The sequence below is a fragment of the Porites lutea genome, chromosome 5, assembly GCF_958299795.1.
Source record: "Porites lutea chromosome 5, jaPorLute2.1, whole genome shotgun sequence".
Classification (NCBI taxonomy): domain Eukaryota; kingdom Metazoa; phylum Cnidaria; class Anthozoa; order Scleractinia; family Poritidae; genus Porites; species Porites lutea.
Genome location: NC_133205.1, coordinates 42338013 through 42359372, shown reverse-complemented (window position 1 = coordinate 42359372; position 21360 = coordinate 42338013). Strand labels below are relative to the sequence as shown.

At 39.0% G+C, this 21360-nt stretch overlaps 2 protein-coding genes across 5 annotated transcripts; both read left to right on the top strand.

The window, feature by feature from the left end:
• Nucleotides 1-53: 53 nt before the first annotated feature.
• On the top strand, nucleotides 54-1895 carry LOC140937815 (heterogeneous nuclear ribonucleoprotein A1-like 2). Its single transcript, XM_073387391.1, has 2 exons — nucleotides 54-1085; nucleotides 1601-1895. Exon 1 carries the CDS (start codon nucleotides 184-186, stop codon nucleotides 1075-1077), a length of 894 nt encoding a protein of 297 aa, XP_073243492.1. The 5' UTR covers nucleotides 54-183; the 3' UTR covers nucleotides 1078-1085; nucleotides 1601-1895.
• Nucleotides 1896-13864: 11969 nt separating this feature from the next.
• Nucleotides 13865-18038, top strand: LOC140937811 (RNA-binding protein Musashi homolog Rbp6-like). 4 transcript variants are annotated; one of them, XM_073387387.1, is made up of 3 exons: nucleotides 13865-13958; nucleotides 14433-14577; nucleotides 16610-18038. In XM_073387387.1, the coding sequence occupies exon 3, from the start codon at nucleotides 16622-16624 to the stop codon at nucleotides 17531-17533; it is 912 nt and encodes a 303-aa protein (XP_073243488.1). In that variant the 5' UTR covers nucleotides 13865-13958; nucleotides 14433-14577; nucleotides 16610-16621; the 3' UTR covers nucleotides 17534-18038. The 4 variants fall into 4 exon arrangements, with proteins under 4 accessions (XP_073243488.1, XP_073243485.1, XP_073243486.1 ...); XM_073387384.1 differs by having other exon boundaries at nucleotides 14433-14638; XM_073387386.1 differs by having other exon boundaries at nucleotides 13877-13958; nucleotides 14421-14638.
• Nucleotides 18039-21360: the final 3322 nt, after the last annotated feature.

Below are 21360 nucleotides of genomic sequence, written 5' to 3'. Positions count from 1 at the left end.
TTTGAAGCTCGAAGAACACGTGCTACCCATTCTGGCTCGGCGGTGCTGTCTTTCATCCTCTTTTTTCGCGTCCTTCGTTCCGCGTGGAGTTTAGCGATTTTACTCAGCGCGTAAAACTTTACAGTTATTTGTTTAAACCTCTTTACACACTTTACTTGACTTTCTAAGCAGTAAGTTCAAACTATGTCAAGTGAAGGCAACTCAGACGATCGACTGAAGAAGCTTTTTGTCGGCGGTCTTAACCGAAGCACCAGCGACGAAACATTGAAAGCATATTTCGAGGAGTATGGAGAACTGTCGGACTGTGTTGTAATCCGCGACAGCGGCACCAAAGAGTCCAGAGGATTTGGCTACGTAACTTATAAAGACCCGAGCAGTGTAATCCCAGTGTTGCAGTACAAGAGAGATACTGGTCCTCATAAAATTGACGGAAAGGAAGTCGAAGTCAAACGCGCCATTCCTCGAGAAGACCAAAGTTCCACAGCTCATCTGAAAACAAAGAAAATCTTCATTGGGGGTTTAGCGGACGCGGCAACTGCAGAGGACATCCGATCGGCGCTCGCCGAGAATCTTCGCAACATCGCTCCAACCAGCGTCGATTTAATAATGCGAAAAAGCGACGACGGGCAAGCCCCTTCCAAGCACCGTGGTTTCTGCTTTGTCGAGTTTGATGACGAAGACTTAGTCGACGAACTTTGTTGTATCAAAAAAATCGACATCTGTGGAAAGAAGGTGGAAATAAAAAAGGCTGAACCCAAAGATAAGTCTGGCCAAGGACAAGGAGGTGGTGGTCGCGGTCGGGGTGGTGGCCGAGGGGGGTCCAGGGGCGGTCGATCTGGCGGCGGCCCCGGTGGTGGCGGTGGCGGTTATTACCAAGGCGGTGGATACCAAGGCGGCTATGATGCTTATGGCGGTGGATATGATACCTCTTACTCTTATGCCACCCAGGGTTATGGAACTGGCTATGATGCTTATGGAGGCATGGGAATGTACCAACAGGCTGCCTCAGGTTATGGTCCACAGCAGTCGTATCCTGGCGCGGGAGGCAGAGGAGGCGGGCGATACAGGCCCTACTAGAACATGAGGTAGGAACTATTTGTATTACCTTAATGAATAAATAAAACTGCTTTTTGTGATGCATCCTTCAGGAATCTCTCCTACTTATTACCGGAATACGGGAACACTGGCCTCAGAGGTCCGTTCTCGAAATACCTAGGATGGAATAACCTGTGTGCATGAATTTATAAAGGAATTGAGCAAGAAAAACCTTTGCCACCCAGGGTAGAATATGAGAATCTCCTGTTTGTACAAAAAAACTGGGTATTGCAAATTTCATTGTTTCGCCCAAAGTAAATCCCAAAGTGTTTTGTTAAATTCAGGTTCACGGAAAGCTTTATATCATCGTGGCAAAATGTGTTATCATTATTTTTGAGTCAAAGAAAAAAAAACATGTGAATCCATGTTCACATTAAATTTTCCGGTTCCTTTGTTTTCGAAAGCAGTCAAAAGCAAGGTCAGTATTTCAATGTAGTTGATGATTAAAACTAATACTAATGTTGTTGTTCTAAGAAGGCTAAGCCTGTTCTGTTTTGATACCTAGGTTTTGTCGCATTTGAAGTCTAAGTCAACATAGCCAGACATAAGTTACATTAAGGCACCCAGGACCTTAGAACCAAGGAATCACAGTGTCGCAGTTGCAGTTGATCGGCCAGTTAAGATGCAGTATAGGCTACCTCACATTCGCAGATATCATCACTTAGAAAGGTCCCATCAAGTTGCAGTATTTTAATTATTAGAACTTTTTTTTATTTCATGAATTTTTTAGATTGATGTGTATTCAAACTCAGCTGTTATTAAAAGTGGTTAGGTTAAGAATAAAGGACTTATCTCAATCAGCAGTGGCTAGTTTTCTCGCATAAGTCAACAAACTACAGACAGGAATTTAGGATTTGATCTCCTGGTTAAAGAAAAGCAGCAAATTCATGCGACATATCACAGAAAACAACAACATTTAAGGGGAGCAGACACAGGGCCTTTTTTTGTTTTTAACAGTTACCCATCATTCTCTCAATAACTGAAGTGGAAAAGTCTCATTAGCTACATACTTATGAGAGCAGATATGCAATATATTTTCCTCACTTGCAAACTTACAATCAGATTGTTATACCCTTGTAACAAGCCCACTCACTTTGAATGTTATATGCAAAGGACCCCATGCAGTTGTCATTCCAAATAAGATGATGAAACCATTACAGGAAGCAAATATTTTTAACATGCCCTCCTTCTATGTAAGAGGTCGCTTTGTTCAATCAGTACCGTATGAACCTCTTAAAAGTGGTGGCGAAATTTTTTGAGTATTGTTTTGTTGCAAAGGAGTGCTGATGACCCTAGCTGTGTATGTTCAGTTTTAGCATTAATAGAGCCAGGCATGAAGTAAGGGCCAGAACCACCCAAAGTAAGAAGGATTAGGTGATGTTCTAAAGAATACTTTAACATGGCACACCTAGACACATAACTGAAAAAGAGTGAAACGTAAAATTTCATATACCACCCTAAGCAAGAATTAGGCAACCAGGGTTCACTCTGTGCTCCTAGGGAACAATAAATATTGCGGGGTTGCCACGGTCAGGGAAAAACAAAAATTTTTTAAGGTCGGGGAAAGTCTTTGATATTGTCAAAGTCAGTGAAAAGTAAGGGAATTCTGTTTTCTGGTTTATGGTTCATAAGTTTTCTTCAAGACTTTGAAATGCATTTTCTTTCGGAAAAGATAAAAAGTATGCTGCAAAGCAAACAAAGTAATCAATTTGACACTCTACGCCTGACACATGTAGTAGTTGTGGTCAGTGGTTTTTGTAGTGAATCCTTTCTACCAAATTCCTTCTTCCTCTTGCTGCAAAAGCCGAGAGAGGTTGAAAATGAAGAGAACAATATTGATGGCTTGCAAAAAAGCTAAAGCAAATGTAAACATAGATTATTTCTCATTAATAAAAGGTCAGTGAAAACTGTTTAAAGATCAGTGAAAAGTCAGGGAATTTTTAACTTTCTGATGAGTGGCAACCCTGAATTGTGACAGAGGAAAATTCATGCTTAAAACATGCAAGGATTGATAGCTTGTCAAAACTGCATAAGACCTATCCAGTTTTTGACCAAATAACTTTTGGGTGTATTTCCATGAACTGACAAATTGCATTGCTACATGTTGAAGAAGATTTAAGGTAAGCGACTTCTTTTAAAGCCAGAATAAATGAGTTATGCATCGCTCTAATAATGCACAAATATGACTAAATAGGGTGCAACTGGATTCTCAGTTAGAAATTTCAAAATAACTGCCGGATCTGCAGATTTCAAAAGTCAGAAGTTGTTACACCATCTAGTAGCATGTTTTACATAACCCAGCTGGAATCTTGATAACCGATAAAAAAAGAAGAGGATGAGCAGCTAGAGCTTTTAGAGTAAAAAATTTGACTCAAGTTCGTCTTGTCGCCTGAAGATACTCAGTTATAAGAAGCACCCCGGAATTACAACAGATTTAGAGCCATCAAGCAAACTCTCATTGAAATAGTGCTGCGCCTTATAAGCAAAAAATATGGTAGCCTTAAAGGGTTAAGGCTTTTTACTAGTGGATTATCCACGAGTATTGTGGAGAATCAAGGCTGTGCTCTAAGGAAAATTGAAGGGGAGCCCAGTGCTCTGAAACTGTAAAATCTAGGGTGCCCAACATATGATTTGTATGAAAAATATGAGATTTGCTAGTCACCCAAGGGCAAACGTAAGGTGCCAGGGGCCACCCAGCTCTGCTACAGCACAGCCCTGAGAATCTATGCAAATGTGTCACACTCGTAACGGGAAGTTCAATCTAATTAGCCAATCAGGATGGCTTTACCAGCTTCAAACACCATCTATGTGCAGAATTGTTAAAGATAACATAATTTAATGACTCTGTGTAACATAAGTTGTCATGGTGTAATAGATAACGCGTTGACCTTACACATCGAAGGTCCAGGGTTTGACTCCTGCTGTGGGAAACTTTTTCTTTTTTTTTGGTCATTTTGTTTTGTTTTTGTTTTTTTCTTAAGACATATCTTCATTTTTTGACAGACTTAAAATATACCGGTAGACTAATAATAATTGCAAGTTCCATATCAGCCTTCATTTTTATGATAATTAATCCACAAGTAGCCATAGGCACCCTTTGATTTCTTTTTTGAATCGCTTTGTACGCATTGATATTAAGTAAAACAACCCGACCAGTTCTTATCTAAGGGTATCATGATCTTTCATTTTCGAGATACAGCTGAAAAATGGCTGCAGGTAATATTATACGTAAAACAGTGCAACCTTGATATAATGAACCTCTATGTAACTAACTCCTCGACATCTCATTTAAGATTTTGTTTATCCCAGAAATAGTAAAATATAAGGAAAAGAACCTCGATATAACGAAACCTTGTTATAGCAAACCAATTTTGGCAGTCCCTTGGCACTTTATGACACATTACTACATAAGGAAAATACGTCATTAGCACAAGGGGAAGAATGACCAGCCTAAAAAGTTCTGGATGGGTCATGTTCAACAGCCTTAGGGCTTCTTTTTCTTGTGCGATTTAAGCGGGTGGTTTGTCGTATAGCTTAAGAAATTGAAAAAAGGACAGAAATGGCCACTTGCCAAAAATCAGTTTGGTGATTCAAATTGGTGGTGAAATATAAGCGATTTTATTCTCTGACAACCCCATGCAAATCCTTTGAAAATTGGCTAGGATTCTACCAAATTTCAGGATCCAGGTCCAATTTAGAAGGATTTAATTATTGGAGTCAACAGAGCATGATCTTGCTTATATACCCCCCGCCCCCCCCCCCCACCAGTTTGCTCTAACAAGCCGAATTTGGGCAGGTGGACAGTTTTCATCTTAATCCTTCTGAATATAGCAATCTCAAGTTCACATATTTGATTTGTTGCGACATTGTGCTTCTTTTCTCTATTCCGCCACCTGGTCACTTTGCACTTCTAGTACATTTTGTAAGCTAGACGTCTGTATGTTAGACCACAGAATGTTACACTGATGTTGTAAATCTGGTCAAGAGCCTTGATTGGGTTACGCAGTGATTGTACTCTTTAAGCAACAGCTTCCTGAATCTGCCTAGAAAAACTTGTTTCCTACAGTATTTTCTTTTTGCTGTCTTTTTAAGATGCATTAATTTTTTCTGGAACCCTTTTGCAGAAGAATTCATAATGTTACAACAGTCAGAAGGGAGAAACAAAAACTCAAACTTGAATCAGTAATCGGATAGCCATCCTCATGGCTCCCAGAGTAATTTAGTAAACATTGTTTTATGTGATGATCGGTATGGAATTTTGAGGCCGAAACATAGATGTTTTTCTCCCAAAAACATCCTAGTGATGGCAGGTGAGAAGAGGCTGCTGCGTTTACAGCCTAAATGCTGTGCAATGATGGCAGGGTTGCTCGAACCATGTATAAGGGGTCATAATAATATTATTTTGAACAAAGGAAATGGTTTTAAAAGAAACCACAGGAAAAATAACAGATTCCCATTTTTGGATATTTTAGGATATTTAAAGAATACCCACAAAAATCCCAAATTTGGAAGAGTGAGACAAGTCTCTGTTATTTTTTCCTGTGAACCTGGAACAAAGGTACATGAGCTTAATGGAGTGGGGGGGGGGGGGGTGAAATGTAAAATGTTTTTCAACTACAGAGTTGATGAATTGAGTTTTAAAAATACGGTCAGCTCTCTCCTGTGACCCCCCTTGGTGCACAACAAAATGGTTGCTTACGGGAGGTGGTTGTCTACCAAAAAAGTCATGAAAACTTAACCTTTTTCCAAGCTAAACTTGGTCAAGTAGACAACTGGCAATAAAGTTTCACACCGAATAGAGCTTTGAACTGTTGAAACTTTGTGCATAGCATTTTGCATCAATGTAACAATCCACTTTTTTGCACTCAGATCATATTACAGCCATCTTTTTTAAGTCAGCTGCTGTAAAATGTGGGCATGCCTGGTCAGCAATATTAAAAACTGATTTTTTGGGACATTGGGGCAATGGTTTTCCTACAATCATACATGATTATGCCAGGTGGTCGCTTACTAGAAACAGAAAACAAAAGAATATGTCTAATTTCTGGCCTAATAGCTACCTTTGTAAAGATTTTATTAAATTGACCCCTGTACCTCTCATGCAAAAAGATATTACAGTGTAGGTATAGGGAGGGGAATACATGTAGGTGACCATTTCCTACTTATCCTGATGACTCTATACTCCTCAAAATCTTGACTGTGGTCTCTTCCTAAATAATAGTTGACATTACAGCTGCCCCAGCTCTGTTGTCAGTCAATTGTATCCTTGGTCATGGTGAAGCTCTTTGAAATATACCAATTCTCACTGAAGATTTTCACACATTTTCCATACAATAGATGGGATAAAAACAGGAAATGCCAGGTTCCTGATGCACTGATTCAGTTTGATTTACACAGCTTTGATCAAAACATTCTCAGTTTTGAGGATATTTTATTCTAAACCATAAGAAAAGATCTGATCAGAGGTTGGACTTTTTCACCATTTCTCTGTCACTTTTTATATACAGTTCATTTTATATGCTTGAAAGTAAGCCTTAGAAATTAAAAGGTTAGATCAACTCATGCCCATTCATTCTAGTCATTTTTTAACTATAGTATTATAAAGACAATGCTTAAAAGATACCTTATAGAAAGATATCTGCGAGCAGGGAGTACATCAGCATATAATTTAATTGTTGGTGAATTTCTGTAATCATCCATCATTCTGCTAGTGATAAGCTAGCTGTTGATTCACTCATCTTGCTTGTTTGTGTACTGAGTCTTACTCCCTCATAGAGAGAGAAAGAGTGTCCGTTAAATAATGTATCCAATGAAAGATTTGTGAATGATAAACTCGTGTCTGGCTAACTCTCCAAGTGTTTATACATACAGAGTTGTCCGCACCTTATAACTTCATCTGTGCTTAAGGAGACTTTTGGTCCATAACTTTCAAAACAGTTGCTCCACAGAATGTCATTAGCATGTAATTCAAAAGGGTATTGAAGTATGGCTGTACAACAAGTGTCACAAAATCAACCTAAGCAGTCCCTTCAGGGATTTTGTTTTATATCATCCTAACCATCTCCCACTTGTGGGTGTAGACAATAGAAACATCATCATTACCGAACTATTCCACACGGCCTCTAATTAAGCAAATCAAGATTTTCTCTGGGACACGGACTGTATATTTCAACTGTAAGTACTTTTCTTTATATACGCGCCAGGTGCTAGGGTGCCTCCTCCTGTGGGGACAATTAAATGAGGCAGGAGAAGGACAAAGATTGAACCTGACACAGCCAAAGTTTATCATGGTTTCAGTGTCCTTAACCCTGGGCCCATGACACCATTGTTTGAAGGCCAATTTTTTAGTGCCATCCGAGGGATAAGTTTTAATATTTGAGTTTCTTTTTTGTTGTTGTTCAAAATATAATTTTCTTTATTCATTTCAGAGAACTAGTTATTATTTTAGGTCATCCAGTCAATCAAGCTTTCATATCTAAATTTTAAAATTCACTCTAACCCTAAGTTATCTTGACCCATCTTTGAACAACCTGGTCCAGGAGTTTGCTAATACGCCCCACCCCCCCCCCCCCCATCCCTGGATAGGATGCAGTCCATTGTACGGTTACCCCCAGCTAAATGTTGCCAGTTTGCCCATATGACCCATATACACCTTGGTCAAGAAAGATAGTACAGTTAAGTGGAAGAAAATTCCTTTGTCTAATGAATCAGAGCGATGCTTAGGCTAGAATTGGTAACCATTAATGTTAGGCAATCTGGGACTTTCACATTCACCATGATGCAATTTGTTTTCCCTCCAAAATTTTGCAAGTTTATTTGTTATACAATCTATTTACAATCCTACTGACCTGAATAACTTTTGTTTGCAAATTTTGTGGGGAAAACAAATTATTGCATTATGGGGAACTTGAAAATCCCCAAATATGGAAAGCTGCGAAAATCTAGATAAAAACTTGCTTAAATGGGCACTCTTTATCTTTTACAAAATCAGCCAACACTTTGCTAACAAGCAATAGTGTAGCTCCAACCTTAGGTAGTAAAGGAGACTCAGGTTATGAAAGGCAGCAAACATCAAAGATGAAAGCAACGGTGCTTATAAAGTTTATGTTGGACGCTTCTGGCTGATGTTGCACAATCCTTTGTTTTCTGTTCCCAAATAGTGACAGAATATACTAATGCAACGTTTATTTACCCAATAAGATCCAAATGATAGGAATGCTACTGAATGTTGTGCACCTTGAAGTCTACAAAAACAAGTAAACTATGCAACAACACATGACTTACATTAATCTTTTTACTTTCACTCACGGTTAAGGGTTAGGGTTACCACAAAATTTTTATCTGCAGTTAAGTTGCTCTTTAATGGTTGCCCTGATCTGATGAAAAAACGAAAGTAAAGCTAACTTTTTTAACGATCAGTTTTCCATACAATGAGTTTTTTCTGAGCAGAAGGTGAAAATCTCATTGAGCTGTTAAATGTTCACTGACAGTTCCACCCTGTATAAATTTGTACTTGATGCGTGATTTTGCAGAAGAATAGCAGTTGCATGTTTTAAGAGACACAAGTTGGCAATTTAAAAAACGGACGGATCAGCTGTAAAAATATGTTTGGAATCTGTTGTGGGCAGGCCAAATGTAACTAATATAACCTCACTGTGTTAGAAGTCCGAGACAATGACCTTGTTTCAGTGGTTTGCTTGAAAATTGTGGATATTTCTCTCAGGGCCAGGGTCTGAAGGTGAGCGCTAAAATTTGCATGGGTCTTAGAATGAGTCACAGAAGGCAGAGATGGGAAAGTAAACTATTCTTCTTGATTGTTTTGGTGTAAATCTGATTGCTTTTTTACTGCATATGAGTCTATTTGCCAGATGTATCTTTGAAATCGCCCATCAAGCATTAGTTATTAGTGGATTAAAGTGCTTAAAACCTGCACAAAATATCACAGGAAAAAAAAACGGATTCCCATTTTTGGATATTTTAGGGTATTTAAAGAATACCCATAAAAATCCCAAATTTGGCAAAGTGAGACAAGTCCCAACCAGGGAATTCCCAACTAAGTTCCCAGATTGGGACTTGTCTCACTCTTCCAAATTTGGGATTTTTGTGGGTATTCTTTAAATACCCTAAAATATCCAAAAATGGGAATCCGTTATTTTTTCCTGTGTATCTCACCATTGAATGGTGCTGTACTTAAAATGGAGTTGTTGCTGATTGAAATATGTATGATCTTTCCATTTTAAATGTTAAGTGTAAATGTTTATTAAACAAATTGTTTTTCAGGGGTGCAGATACATGATGGAAGGGCAAAATTTCTTGCACCATGTTTGGCTAGCAACAGATGAAATACCACTCAATCTGCTGCAAAAGTACTACTTAGCAAATCGTGATTGTTGTGTATCAGCACTGTATAAATCAATTATGCGATTATTGTGATTGCACCACCACTGTAACAGAGATGCCACTACCTCCTGAGATCTTAAATCTGGAGACTCTATTTTTCACTTCACCCGTATATGCCAACTCTCCTGTATTATTCGATGACACCAATGATGACACCAATCTCATGGTCTCAGGGCTGTCAACCCCCCTTTCTCTTTAAATATTGAGAACTGATAAGGAAGGGATGATGGATGATGTCATAATATACCCGAAAATTCCGAAAATAAGCCCCGGGGATTATATTTTTCAAAGGCCCTTTTTGAGGGGCTTATCTAAGGAGGGAAATTTGCATTTCAAAATCGATTGGGCTAGCCTTATAGTTGGAAGGAAGTTTACCTTTTTTGCTTTGTTTTACTTTGTATTTGAGGGCATTTGCTAAGTACAAACCCCTGGTGGGGCTTATATTTGGAGGGGTGATTGAACGGAGGGTTTTTTGCGTTACAAGTTTGGGGGGCTTATATTTGGAGGGGCTGATACACGGAGGGGCTTATTTTCGGAATTTTACGGTATGACACATGACATCATTAATTGTGCAAAAAATACTTGTTGAGTCCGATCCTTAGGAATTTGTGATGACACAAAATGCTCAAAAAAGATGTTGTTCGCATTGTAACATTTCTCCCACCAATAACATTATGGCATAATATTACAATAGCATACCAGAGTTTATGAGGAAATATAGCTCAAACAACACAAAATATTTTTAATTTTATTTTCGGCGATTTAGTTGAGCATTTTTCGCCTTTTGAACTTAGTTCAGCTGCAATTAAGATCAGTGTCTGAATCAATTCAGCCGGTCTAAATGATTTGGGTCAGCCTTAATTCAAATTAGGTTCGGCTCATGAAAAGTTCGGAGTCTGAACCCGGCCTAAGTTAAGAAAAAGAACATTTTTTGTGTTGTGTTCAGGTACTATGAAGTGGGCACCTAAAATTAGGAAGGTTTCATGTGGCAGTCATGAAATAGCAGCTAAGATATGTACAAAAAAAGCATGGTCATGTGCAAAGTGATTATTTTGCTGATGTAAACCTATTGCTTTTTTGTTGCCGTTGCCATCCAAAACTTTTGCTACCATGGTAATATGACGTCACACTTACCTATATTAGAATTGTGCAGTATAATTTTGTTTTGCTCCAGATTCTATTTTCAGTTCATTTGAGGAGGATGACAAGTAAAGAGATCACTTTGTCAGTTCACCAGGAAATGGTTTGATCATTATAATTTGATCTTGTCTTTGTTACCTTTATTGAACTTGAATAAATTGAAGTACGATCTGAGAAAATTAACATTTAATTGCTTGAGTTGTTGTTGTAATTTTCTCACATTGGGACACCTCTCTTCAGGAGACACCTCCATTCAGGGGACATAAAATTTGGTCATGGAAAAATGTCCACATAATCTGTTTAACCTCTATTAAAGGGTCACCTCTATTCAGGGGAAAGAAACACTTTCGCTGGGTTCCAAAACCCAGTTTTAACCCACATAAATAATTTATAGTCACAGGGCAGATAGATGGATGGATGGTCCCTGACTATAAATAAATTATTAAATGGCCTGGTGCCCAGTCAATGCTTTGTGGTGTCAGTCACTCTTGAGTGCTAAGGTGGCCCCAACTATAAATTATGAAATAGCCTATTATTTAGCCAATATTAGCCTAACAGGTTCTTAAAAACTAGGGTCTTATACATGGGTTTTTTACTGTAGCTGGCACATTGTTTGTGCGGGATTACCACAGTAAGAGTACTGCAGTGTGTGGAACTGCTCTTCTCTTGGCCATTCAAGTTGTGCTCTGGGAGGATTTTAGGCATCAAAAGAACCTGAATGGACTAGGTGGGATCAAACCCCACCCCCTTGCCTATTCCACTAAATGACAAAAGATTATGGATATAGTGTTTCAATGATCAAGGTTTTTTCAATGGCTGATGAATACCAGGAGCTAACATTGAAATATTACTGTTCTTGTTTAGTGGAAACATTAAGCATTTCAAACATGACCAGACTTTGGCTGACATCCGCTGAACTTTGGCTCTTTAGGTTCCATGGTAGCAACGTGAATAAAGGAATTTACCAATTGGTTTGAAATTGCCCATTTTCAATATAAAATCATCAAATTAACCAAATTGAGCTTGAAACAGGTTTGTGCACTGATAGAATGCAGTTCTCAGCAGTGCAGAAGTGTAAAAAGAAACAAAAATCGCTTTATTTTACATGTGTATTCAAATCATTTGCCTTTTTTTTTTTTTTTTTGATTTTTATTGGACACGGAAGAAAGTGTCCAAATGTCCCAGTAAGGATCAAGGATGACCCACCCCCCGCCCCCCTGTGACTCAAAAGAAAAATAAGAGACTGCGCGCAGTCTACAAGACTAGCTGAACGACCCAACCCTCGCGCAGGGCTCAAACACTATTAGGCTAAAGTGGTCCCCATTTTTTCTCAGAGATAGTAGAGCGAGCGAAACGCAATCTCTCCCCACCGCGTCTCACTTTTCTCGCTTGGGGTGATTTCACGGGCGCTCACGTTTCGCTCGCTCTACTATCCCTGAGGAAAAATGGGGGCTACTCGTAGTGTAAAATACTATTGACCCACCTCCTTTTACTGTACTGCGGTCCAGTCTACCCCATTCTTTCTTACCAGTCCCTATTATGGGTGCAAGCAGGGAAAGAACGGGGCGCGCGAGGGTAAGCGTGTTTGCGAAGTGCGTCTACTTTCAAGCGCCCGGCACGCAGGCCCGCCCCCTCGTTAGGAGGGCGGATAAAGGCCTGCTCGTTACATTTGAAACCAAAATCGAGCCCGGGGGGGGGCACCCAAGAAACCAACTTTACGACTCTGATCATTTCATTTCACACAAGAAATTAAGTCTTTTAAAACTATTTAAAACATCATGAAATTTGAGTTTTTTGAAAATACAACGCTGGTATCACTAATAGGGGCACCCAACGACTATTTTTGGTAAAATACCGTAAAATTCCGAAAATAAGCCCCTCCATGTATAAGCCCCTCCAAATATAAGCCCCCCAAACAGGTAACGCAAAAAATCTTCCGTTAAATCGCCCCTCCAAATATAAGCCTCCCGGGGGCTTGTACTTGGAAAATTAGCCTCAAATACAAAGTAAAACAAAGCAAAAACTTCCAACTATAAGGCTAGCTCAATCAATTTAGAAACGCAAATTTCCCTCCGTAAATAAGCCCCTCCGAATATAAGCCCCTTCAAAAATAAGCCCCTCAAGCGGTCAGTCGGGCCGGGACAAAAGGCGCGACGAAAGTTTTCTTTTAACCCGGCCCGACTGATCGCCCCTGGGTCTCCGCGTTTGAATTATCCTAGGTTGCATTGTAGCCCTTAGAGTTGTATAAACTAGCTAAGTAAGTTTTTGTGTGGACCGTTGACTGAAAGAAATGGGTCATGTCAATGTTTCATGTCTTTAAACATTTATCAACAGGTATTCCCGATGGATCCGGAATCCGTTCATTTTGTCGGAAGGGGTGTTGCTTAATTTTGTTTTTCCTCTAGAGTTGCATAATATGTGCGAGGTACCTTATAGCAGTGATCACAGCGCAAAATTGGCGTTTTTGTAAAATGAGGCATTTTTTGTTCAGAGTGCACTCTACTTTTTATATTGTCTGTGGCTCCATGTTGTTCCATGAAGGACTTTTTCTTCGACCTACTCTGGTAAACGAACGGCTTCGCCGCGAATTATCAGGAACCAGGGTAGTTGCCCTTAAATATAAGCAAGTCCACAGCGACGAACCAATGAGTGCCGGATCCCGGATCTCTCAGTTGTAGACCCGGATCAGTACAATAACAACTTGTAGAAAAATATGAAACGGCAAACAGGTCCTTACGGCAAGGCGAGGAAGAAGTTAATAAAAAAAAAAAAAAAAGGACAAAAATTATATATTTAAACAAATTTGCCCTAGGATCACCGAACAGAAACAAATTTTATAGCGCCGCTTAGAATGTATTCATAAGGATCTAAAAGTACTCTGGATACTCTAAAAAGTGTTTTCGATGCATTTAGGAGGAAACCGACGTTGGTTGTCCCTGACTGGTCACCGCGCATCGCCAACCTTCACGTTCTTTTTAACGTTTCCAGTCCAAAAAAACACCCTGACCTTGTTCGACACGCAAAATAGTGAGACCGTGTACCCTATTTTAAGTATCTAGCATAAATCATCAAACAGCATGAAAACCTTAACATACCCGCCTTGGCCAAATAAGGGAGTGCCCCCCGCCCCACCCCGGGCCTCGGGCTCCTGTCGAGCGCCTCGTTGTCATGTTAGGTACTTGCCAAAATAGCGCGGGCTCGGGTAGCTGCAGACCACGTGACTTTGATCTTCGCTGCCTGATTTCTGCCTCTCGCTCTGTCGCTTTGTACGGGTGGTCGGCAGTTTTCACAGATAAGAAAGTGTTCTGGAACTTTGCCTCCAGGTAAGAGTTATCGAACCCTGCAATTATGAACCTCGTTTATTGCTTTATCCTTCTTTTCTCAAGGTATATATTTTGTTTTCTTGTGATAAATATGAGGAATTTTTTTTGCTTTCACGCTTCATTCTTTCGTCGATGACGTACTCCAAAATGCAAGTTTTTAATATCCTTCCTTGATAAAAGCTTAAAATGAGAATAAAGACTGAAGAGCTTTTGTTGAAACTTTCTCTCTCACTACATAAAAGAAGCGTAGTGAACTGGGGTGCGTTTAGTTTGCTGACGAAAGAATTCAAGCAAGTTATTCTTTGACCACGTGTAGAGAGAAAGCCAAGCTTTCACGGTAATTTATTCCGCGGTGTGTTTGAAAACCGCGTGGTCCCCAATTTTCTTTTTGCAGTAAAAGAAGCTTTCGACAACGTGAGAACTATTTATACTTAAAATTACATTACCGTACTGAACTGACAGTTGTGTTGGCAGAAAATTCTAACCAATGCGACTTCTGCCGCCGGAATTCCTTTCCGCCGCCATCGCAATGCAGCGAAGTGTCATGGCGTCTACCGAGGATGACAGCGTCACTAGATGACAAAGTCATTGGATGCGTGGACGATGGATCTAAAGATGGGTAACTAGTACACTTATACGCTCCTTAAGGGCTACAAGGCGACGGATTCCTCGAAAAACATGTATGTTTTACACAGTGTGAGCTTGTAACGCTTGGATAGGGCAAGAAGAGAGTTTCCTGATGAAGTTTTCATACCTTTCTTCAAATTTGAATTTCCATTTTAAACAGAGGCATATTGCTCTGTTTTCAAGAGACGTTTTCCAGTTTCCTGAAGATTTCTGAGTGAACAAAATAAGGGAAGAAAATTGCAAAGGTGCATTCCTCGGCTGAAGTCAACCGCATAGCAAACGTGACCCATCCTTTGCAGACAAAGAAAGATTGTTTCAGAGAAGTTTCCCATTGATTTTCCTGGTTCCAGTTTCAACAGTTTGTTTTCCATCTATGTATGACAAAGATGCAAAGAAGCAAGTCTTCCAAGGGTTTTCTTTTCAAGTGATCTCTTCATGTTTTTCATTTTGTCCTTACTGCATTTTTGTACAGTCTTTGTGTTCTATGGAGCTTTAAAGGTTTTGTTTATTACCTGGCACAGTAGCATTCACGAAATTTAAGGTTATTAAGGTGAAATGATCAACATAATTCATTCAACAAGGTGTCTGGCACCAGTGAGGTATTTCAGTTTTTAGTGACAGCCACTCTATCTTTTGTAAATTCGAATACTCTTCTCTGTTTTGCTTATGAACTATTTTATCCAGGAGACAAAGCCCATTTTTGCTTTGTTGGTGTTTTGAGGGTCCTCACAAAATTTATTAATTCCTGAACTTCTGCTCGTTATTTTACAAATACTAACTACAGTAGTGACAAAAGGTGGCACCTTAACGTGGAAGGAAAAAAGCCTCACTGAGCTGAGAGCACAAAAGATTTAGGATTCTTTGTTGCTTCTGAAAGGATATAAGTATTCCCAAAAAAGCATATTCACTTTCCTCACCGTAATGATGTTTCTGTATCAGTTTTCATCTGTTGTATGTTGTTGGCCAGATTATTGTTGTGTATGTTGACTTGCCCTGTTCAAAGTGTATTTTTTCAAATGTCATTTATCAGCCCAGAATGATTTAGAACTTCTGTTTTGAAAGTAGAAGCCCTTTGGTAGTTAGCCTTTATCACCCACGTAAGTTAACCCTAGTTAGTAACCTCCTTAAAGCAGTGCCCAAATCCTTGTTGTGGGCCCTAAACGGACTCAACAATTTAACAGAAATGTGTTTGAATTTCCTTTCAACCCGATTAGCAAGTCAACAATGGCTTTTTTAACAGGCCAATCATGGCATGCACTCAAATCCTGGTACACAGGTGGGGCCTAGAACAAGGATTTTGGCATTACTTCTCAGACAGACTTAACCAGAGTTTAGTTTTGTCTATAGTACAGGCTACTTGGTAGTAAAGGAGTGCATTACCCAAAATAAGTATTTATACAGAACAAATATATGCATATGCTGTGGTTTATTTTCTATTATTTTCCCTTGTTTCAAATTTATTATCATACATTTCTCTCCTTAAACAAAGGGAAATAAAACTGAACCACAACTCATACATTGAGCATACATTTTCGATATTTGATTAAACATGCCTCTGGTGTGGAAAAAGCAGCATTTTTGCATTGTGTTGTGAAAACACCTTCATAGTAAAACTGGTTCTTTTGAAATGACCCATGTGCGAAAAAAGTTTGATGTAGATCAGCTCATTCCAGCTTTGCTTCTAAATATTAAAGCTCATCATTTTTTAGTATTAATAACATAGTGTTCTTGGTTAAATAAATTTTTATTCAAACAGCCCACTGTGTCAGTTTCTCATTTCTCTTTTCAGCAATTTTTGAGTTGTGCTTATTTCATGATTGTAAAAAAAATTTCTAAGTTTTAGTTTGCAGCTTTTGAACTAATGTTTGGCTTTTACATTATTAATTTTCTTTTTAATAAAATTGTGCCATTATGTAGATGGTCCTTTTTTGCTATTTAAGGTTAATATTTATTCTGGTAGTTGCAGCCATTTTAGTTGTGTGTTGTAATACTGATTGATAATTTTGGCTTCTTCTTACTCGTAGGGTTGATCTAACATGGCTACCGAGAACTGGTATGAGAATCCTGATCTCAAGAAGCTTTACGTTGCAAAACTTAAGCCTGAGACCTCAAAAGAAACTGTGAGAGAGTTCTTTGGCAATTATGGAGAAGTAACTGAAGTCAATATTGTCGCAGACAACGAGGGAAATCCAAGAGGGTTTGCTTTTGTCACAATGGCTGACCAAGCAGTTGTCGATACCATTTTGGAGGACCGACCACATTCCATTGATGGTCAGACTGTGTTTTTACGGCGAGCTATTCCTAAAGATGATCCAAACCCCTTGGCTCAGACAAAAACTAAGAAGCTATTCATCGGAGGATTAAACGAAGAAGCCACAGAACAAGACATCAAAGAAGTGCTGGCCATCTTCACCCGCCATCCTCCAGAGCAGATCAAACTAATGCGAGATCGCAACACTAACAAGTTCAAGGGCTATGCATTTGCTATATTCCACAATGAAGATATTGTAGACAAGCTCTTCATTGTTAGGAACTGCACCATCAAAAACAAGAAGGTTGAACTGAAAAAAGCAGAAGAGATAGGAGGACCCGGAGGTCGCGGAGGAAGTGCAGGTGGACGTGGTGGCCGTGGTGGTGGAAGAGGAGGGAGAGGTGGTGCTCGTGGTGGTGGTGGTGGTGGAGGAGGTGGAGGTTATAGTTATGGAGGTCAACAGTACGGCGGTAGTTATGACAATGATTATTATGGTTATGGTTATGGTTATGATGCATACGGTAATGGGTATGATCAAGGGTATAGTGCGTATAGCAGTTATGGTGGTGGAGGCTATGGTGGAGGCTACAACATGGGTCAATACAGCTCTGAACCTTCAGGCTATGGACCAAACAGGCGTGGAGGAGGACGTGGACGCGGAGGAGGCGCTGGCGGCGGTGGATATAAACCTTATTAGAACATTCTGTCATTGAACTTTGCAGTACTGTGGCTATTAGGGCGCTTTTACTGAAGTGTGTTTATCAGGAACTCTGTCTACAGGGATCCAAGACTTGCATGAAACTGCTTATTTTTATTAGAAATTTTCTATTTCATCTGCTGCTTTGTGGGATAATATCTTTGTAAATTGTTATTAGATTTTTTAGGTGTTCTCATTTCATTCACATAGAATTATTGTTGTAGTCAATGTAGTTTTTCTTTAGTATATGCCTAACAGTCTCATTCAATTCCCTTTTTAAAATCAAGGGCATGCCCATGCCTTGTAAAGATGTACTCTTCAAATTGTGCAGAAGGGAAGGTTTTCTCTTATGTTGATTGCTGGTACATAATGAAGCTGCTGTCATAAATTATTGCTGTTTTTAGAAACAAAAGAGTGATTTTTGACAAACATGGAGAATCACAAAGCTTGTTTGGCATTGTATTTACCTTTTTACCTTTAATCTAATAAAGTATTTGACCATTGACTTTATCATATTATTCTTTGTGTCCGCTCTGAGCATGGTTATTAACAGCCGTCTAGTTCATTTTGTTTAATGTTTCCAATTACTCGCCCTCAATCGCTATGGAACTTGAAAGTAAGCAAAGAAATTACAGGTGAATGACAAAATCAAAGATCCGAGACAAACAAATAATCATGTCTCCTGAGCATTATTTCTGAAGTTGCAAGCAGCAGGGATCAACTTTGAAAAACTATTAGGCTGAACAGTTTTCAAGAACCCTAATTTCAATTCGTTTCAATCTTTTGCAGTTTTGCCCATCCATGGTATCTTTTGTTTCTGTTATGTTATTTGAACCTTCCTTTAAAGTTTTAAGCAATTATTTTTTTGTTTCTCTTAATTTAACGGGCATTTTGTAATTTCCCAGTTTGGCAGAATTTTGTGACACAGTTCCTTTAAAGTGAAATGGTTCGGAAACCCATTAGACTCTCTTGTGATATGTTTTTGTTACCTTAGCATTCCTATCATTTTGAACTTACCGACCAATAGAAACATCGCATTAATTTATTCAGTCACAATTTGTGAAAAAAAAAAAAAACAAAGGATTGTGCACGTCAGGTAGCTTCCAACATAAACTGCAGTACCGTTGTTTTCAACTTTGATGTTTGCCAGCTTTCCCAACCAGTCTCCTCCACTATGCCCTGAGGAAGCAACTAAATTGCAGTTATTTAAGTTATCCAAGAGGGCTATTTTTTTAAAACAAATAAAAATCTGCACGTCAAATGATTAATCATTTCTTCACTGAAATTGAAACTTTTCTACCAATACCCATCCTTGGAGGGCCGCTGCCAGGAATTATTTTAACAATTTTAAATTAAGCAATGAATGGATGAGGTTTTAGTGATTTCCAGAATAATCAAGGTCGAAGTAAGTGTTGTCAGCTGACCTGAAGACGGTTGCTGATAACACTAGGTTATTCCGGATATTACATAAGCCTCAGTTCATCGAATAATTGTTTTTAGTATATACTAAAACAGTGGATAGTGTTTTTCGAGCGCTCTGATTGGCTACCCAATCAGTGAATATCCTGCACTATTCACTGATTCACCTCCAGTTCCTCCGAGCGAGCAACGCCAAACTCGCGTAAGTTGCGAGCAAAATGCCTTCCCGGTTTTCTGCCGTAAACAAACAAACAAATTTCACAACTAATCAAGCAAGCTGTTTCCGAAATACACGAAGAAGGTGACGAAGTTCGGATTGGAAGTTTTAACAGGTAAAGCTTTGTCTTTTTGACACTAATTTATCGATAAAACTGGTGAAAAAGTTTTTGTTTACAAATGCAAATTAAGTTTAAGTCTTGCTTACTTTATTTAGTTGAGTTGTTCATAAATAAGCTTCAAACTAAATTTAATAATCTTTTTTTATATAATGATTTTAAATACAGAAAGAATTCACAACTCCTTTTGAAGAAATTTCCCCGCAAGAGCTAAACAAATGCCTTGAAAAGTTTTAATTGTCGGCAAGAATAAAGCGACGGCCGCAGCCGCCCGGTCATTACGCGCCAAAATTGTAATCTTTGGCAACAGTATTTGAGTTAAAAATCAACATTTTTGTGCTCAATGATCTCACTGTTTTAGTATATACTAAAACAATTATTCACCTCAGTGTCGGTGGCTAGTCGTGGATATTTACCTCACTGCTTCGCAGTTCGGTAAATATCCAGGACTAGCCACCTCCACTTCGGTGAATAATTGTTATTTATTATACATCAGACTCACTATGAAAAATCTGATTGGTCGAGAGCATTCGATCAATTCACAATAGCTTGTGAACTTGACATGATAAATGCTATATCTGCTGCAGATATTGCATTTATCATGTCAAGTTCAACGTCTTCCTGGTTACCAAGCCCCTTGGAGTGTCCTCTTCAGAAACAGAGACTTTCAATTAATGTTTATAAAGATTTTCCGTTAACGATTTTTCTATTTTAATGTATACTTTATTCAGACAAAGGTTTTATTATTGTATTTTAAAATTTTTAAATGATCTTGGTTAAGTTTTTCAGTGTCACTCTCACCTTAGTTTTGAAATAAAGCCATTTTTCAACAGATGAATGTCTTCTTTTGCCTATTGTTTAAAAAATGTATAATGAAAAAATTATTTAATTCGGTTTTCGCATGATATCATGCTCAACCTCATCCAATAATTGTATAATAACTTATGAAAACCATTCGAGCAGAGTCCTATTATAATGCTGAAATCAAGGCTGCTGATAGCCTATCAGATTAGAGGAATCGTTGTTTTAGAATAAGAGCACTTGGGCAGGAAGAGCGTTGGGATTCTAGGTTCATCCATTGCCTAGTCCGGCGTCCTCCATCAATGCATTTCGTTGACGTGTCCGAGACGAATGGCCCGGAGAAAGAAAACAGTCGTTCGGACCACGTGACCTTAAACGCATCGGCCGTGCTCAACAATGAGGCCTAGGGACTAGGAAAGCTTATCCATTCACAACTTTGCCTGCAAGACTAAAATACTGAGAACACTGAATCTCTTTTATTTAGGATTCCTCAGAAATGTGGGTGGGGTAAAAGGTAGACTGGTACCCAGTCGTATATTTATGTGTATTTTGGGTGAGAGAAGACTGGGGTATGGTTGAGGAGTGTAGGGACTCATGGGAGGGGATGAAGGAAAACTAGACGGAGACCTTGAGATTCTAGGACGAGAACGACTACGAATACGAGACATGACTTAAAGTTTTTTCGCGTATTCTCACCCTGGAAAGCTTCATTACAATTCTTTTTCACCAAAAAAATTAGCACTGTTATCTTTACAGAAGGAGCTTAAGCCATCGCCCGGTCACAAAATGTTGAAAGCTCTAACACGTTATAACTTGTTCCCGTTACCATAACATTCTCGCTAAAACTCGTGGTAAAATGACAACGGCAATCATGTTTTCCCGCCAGAATGACCAAAAAAACTCACTCAATGCAGCTGGCTTTGATGGTGGATCAATATTAAAATGGGGCACAAAGATAGTGACGTTCTCAATAAGAAAGCTGTTCTCTCCCATGCAGTTACTTGGATACAAGGAAAATGTGGCCCTATTGAACTACAACAGCCATGACAGCTGAAAAACGATCACACTATTACACCTACAAGGAAAGGATCAATTGATCAATGAGCTGCAACTAATTGAAAATGACCACAAACCGCACCCACTGGCACCTTTAACCGTGTAAAAATGATACTTAGACGACAAGAGTTAGAACCTGAGTAAAACAAAACTCCACCACCACCAACCCATTACCTTAATGGAAAACCTAGGTAATTACCTAAAAGGAAAACCCGT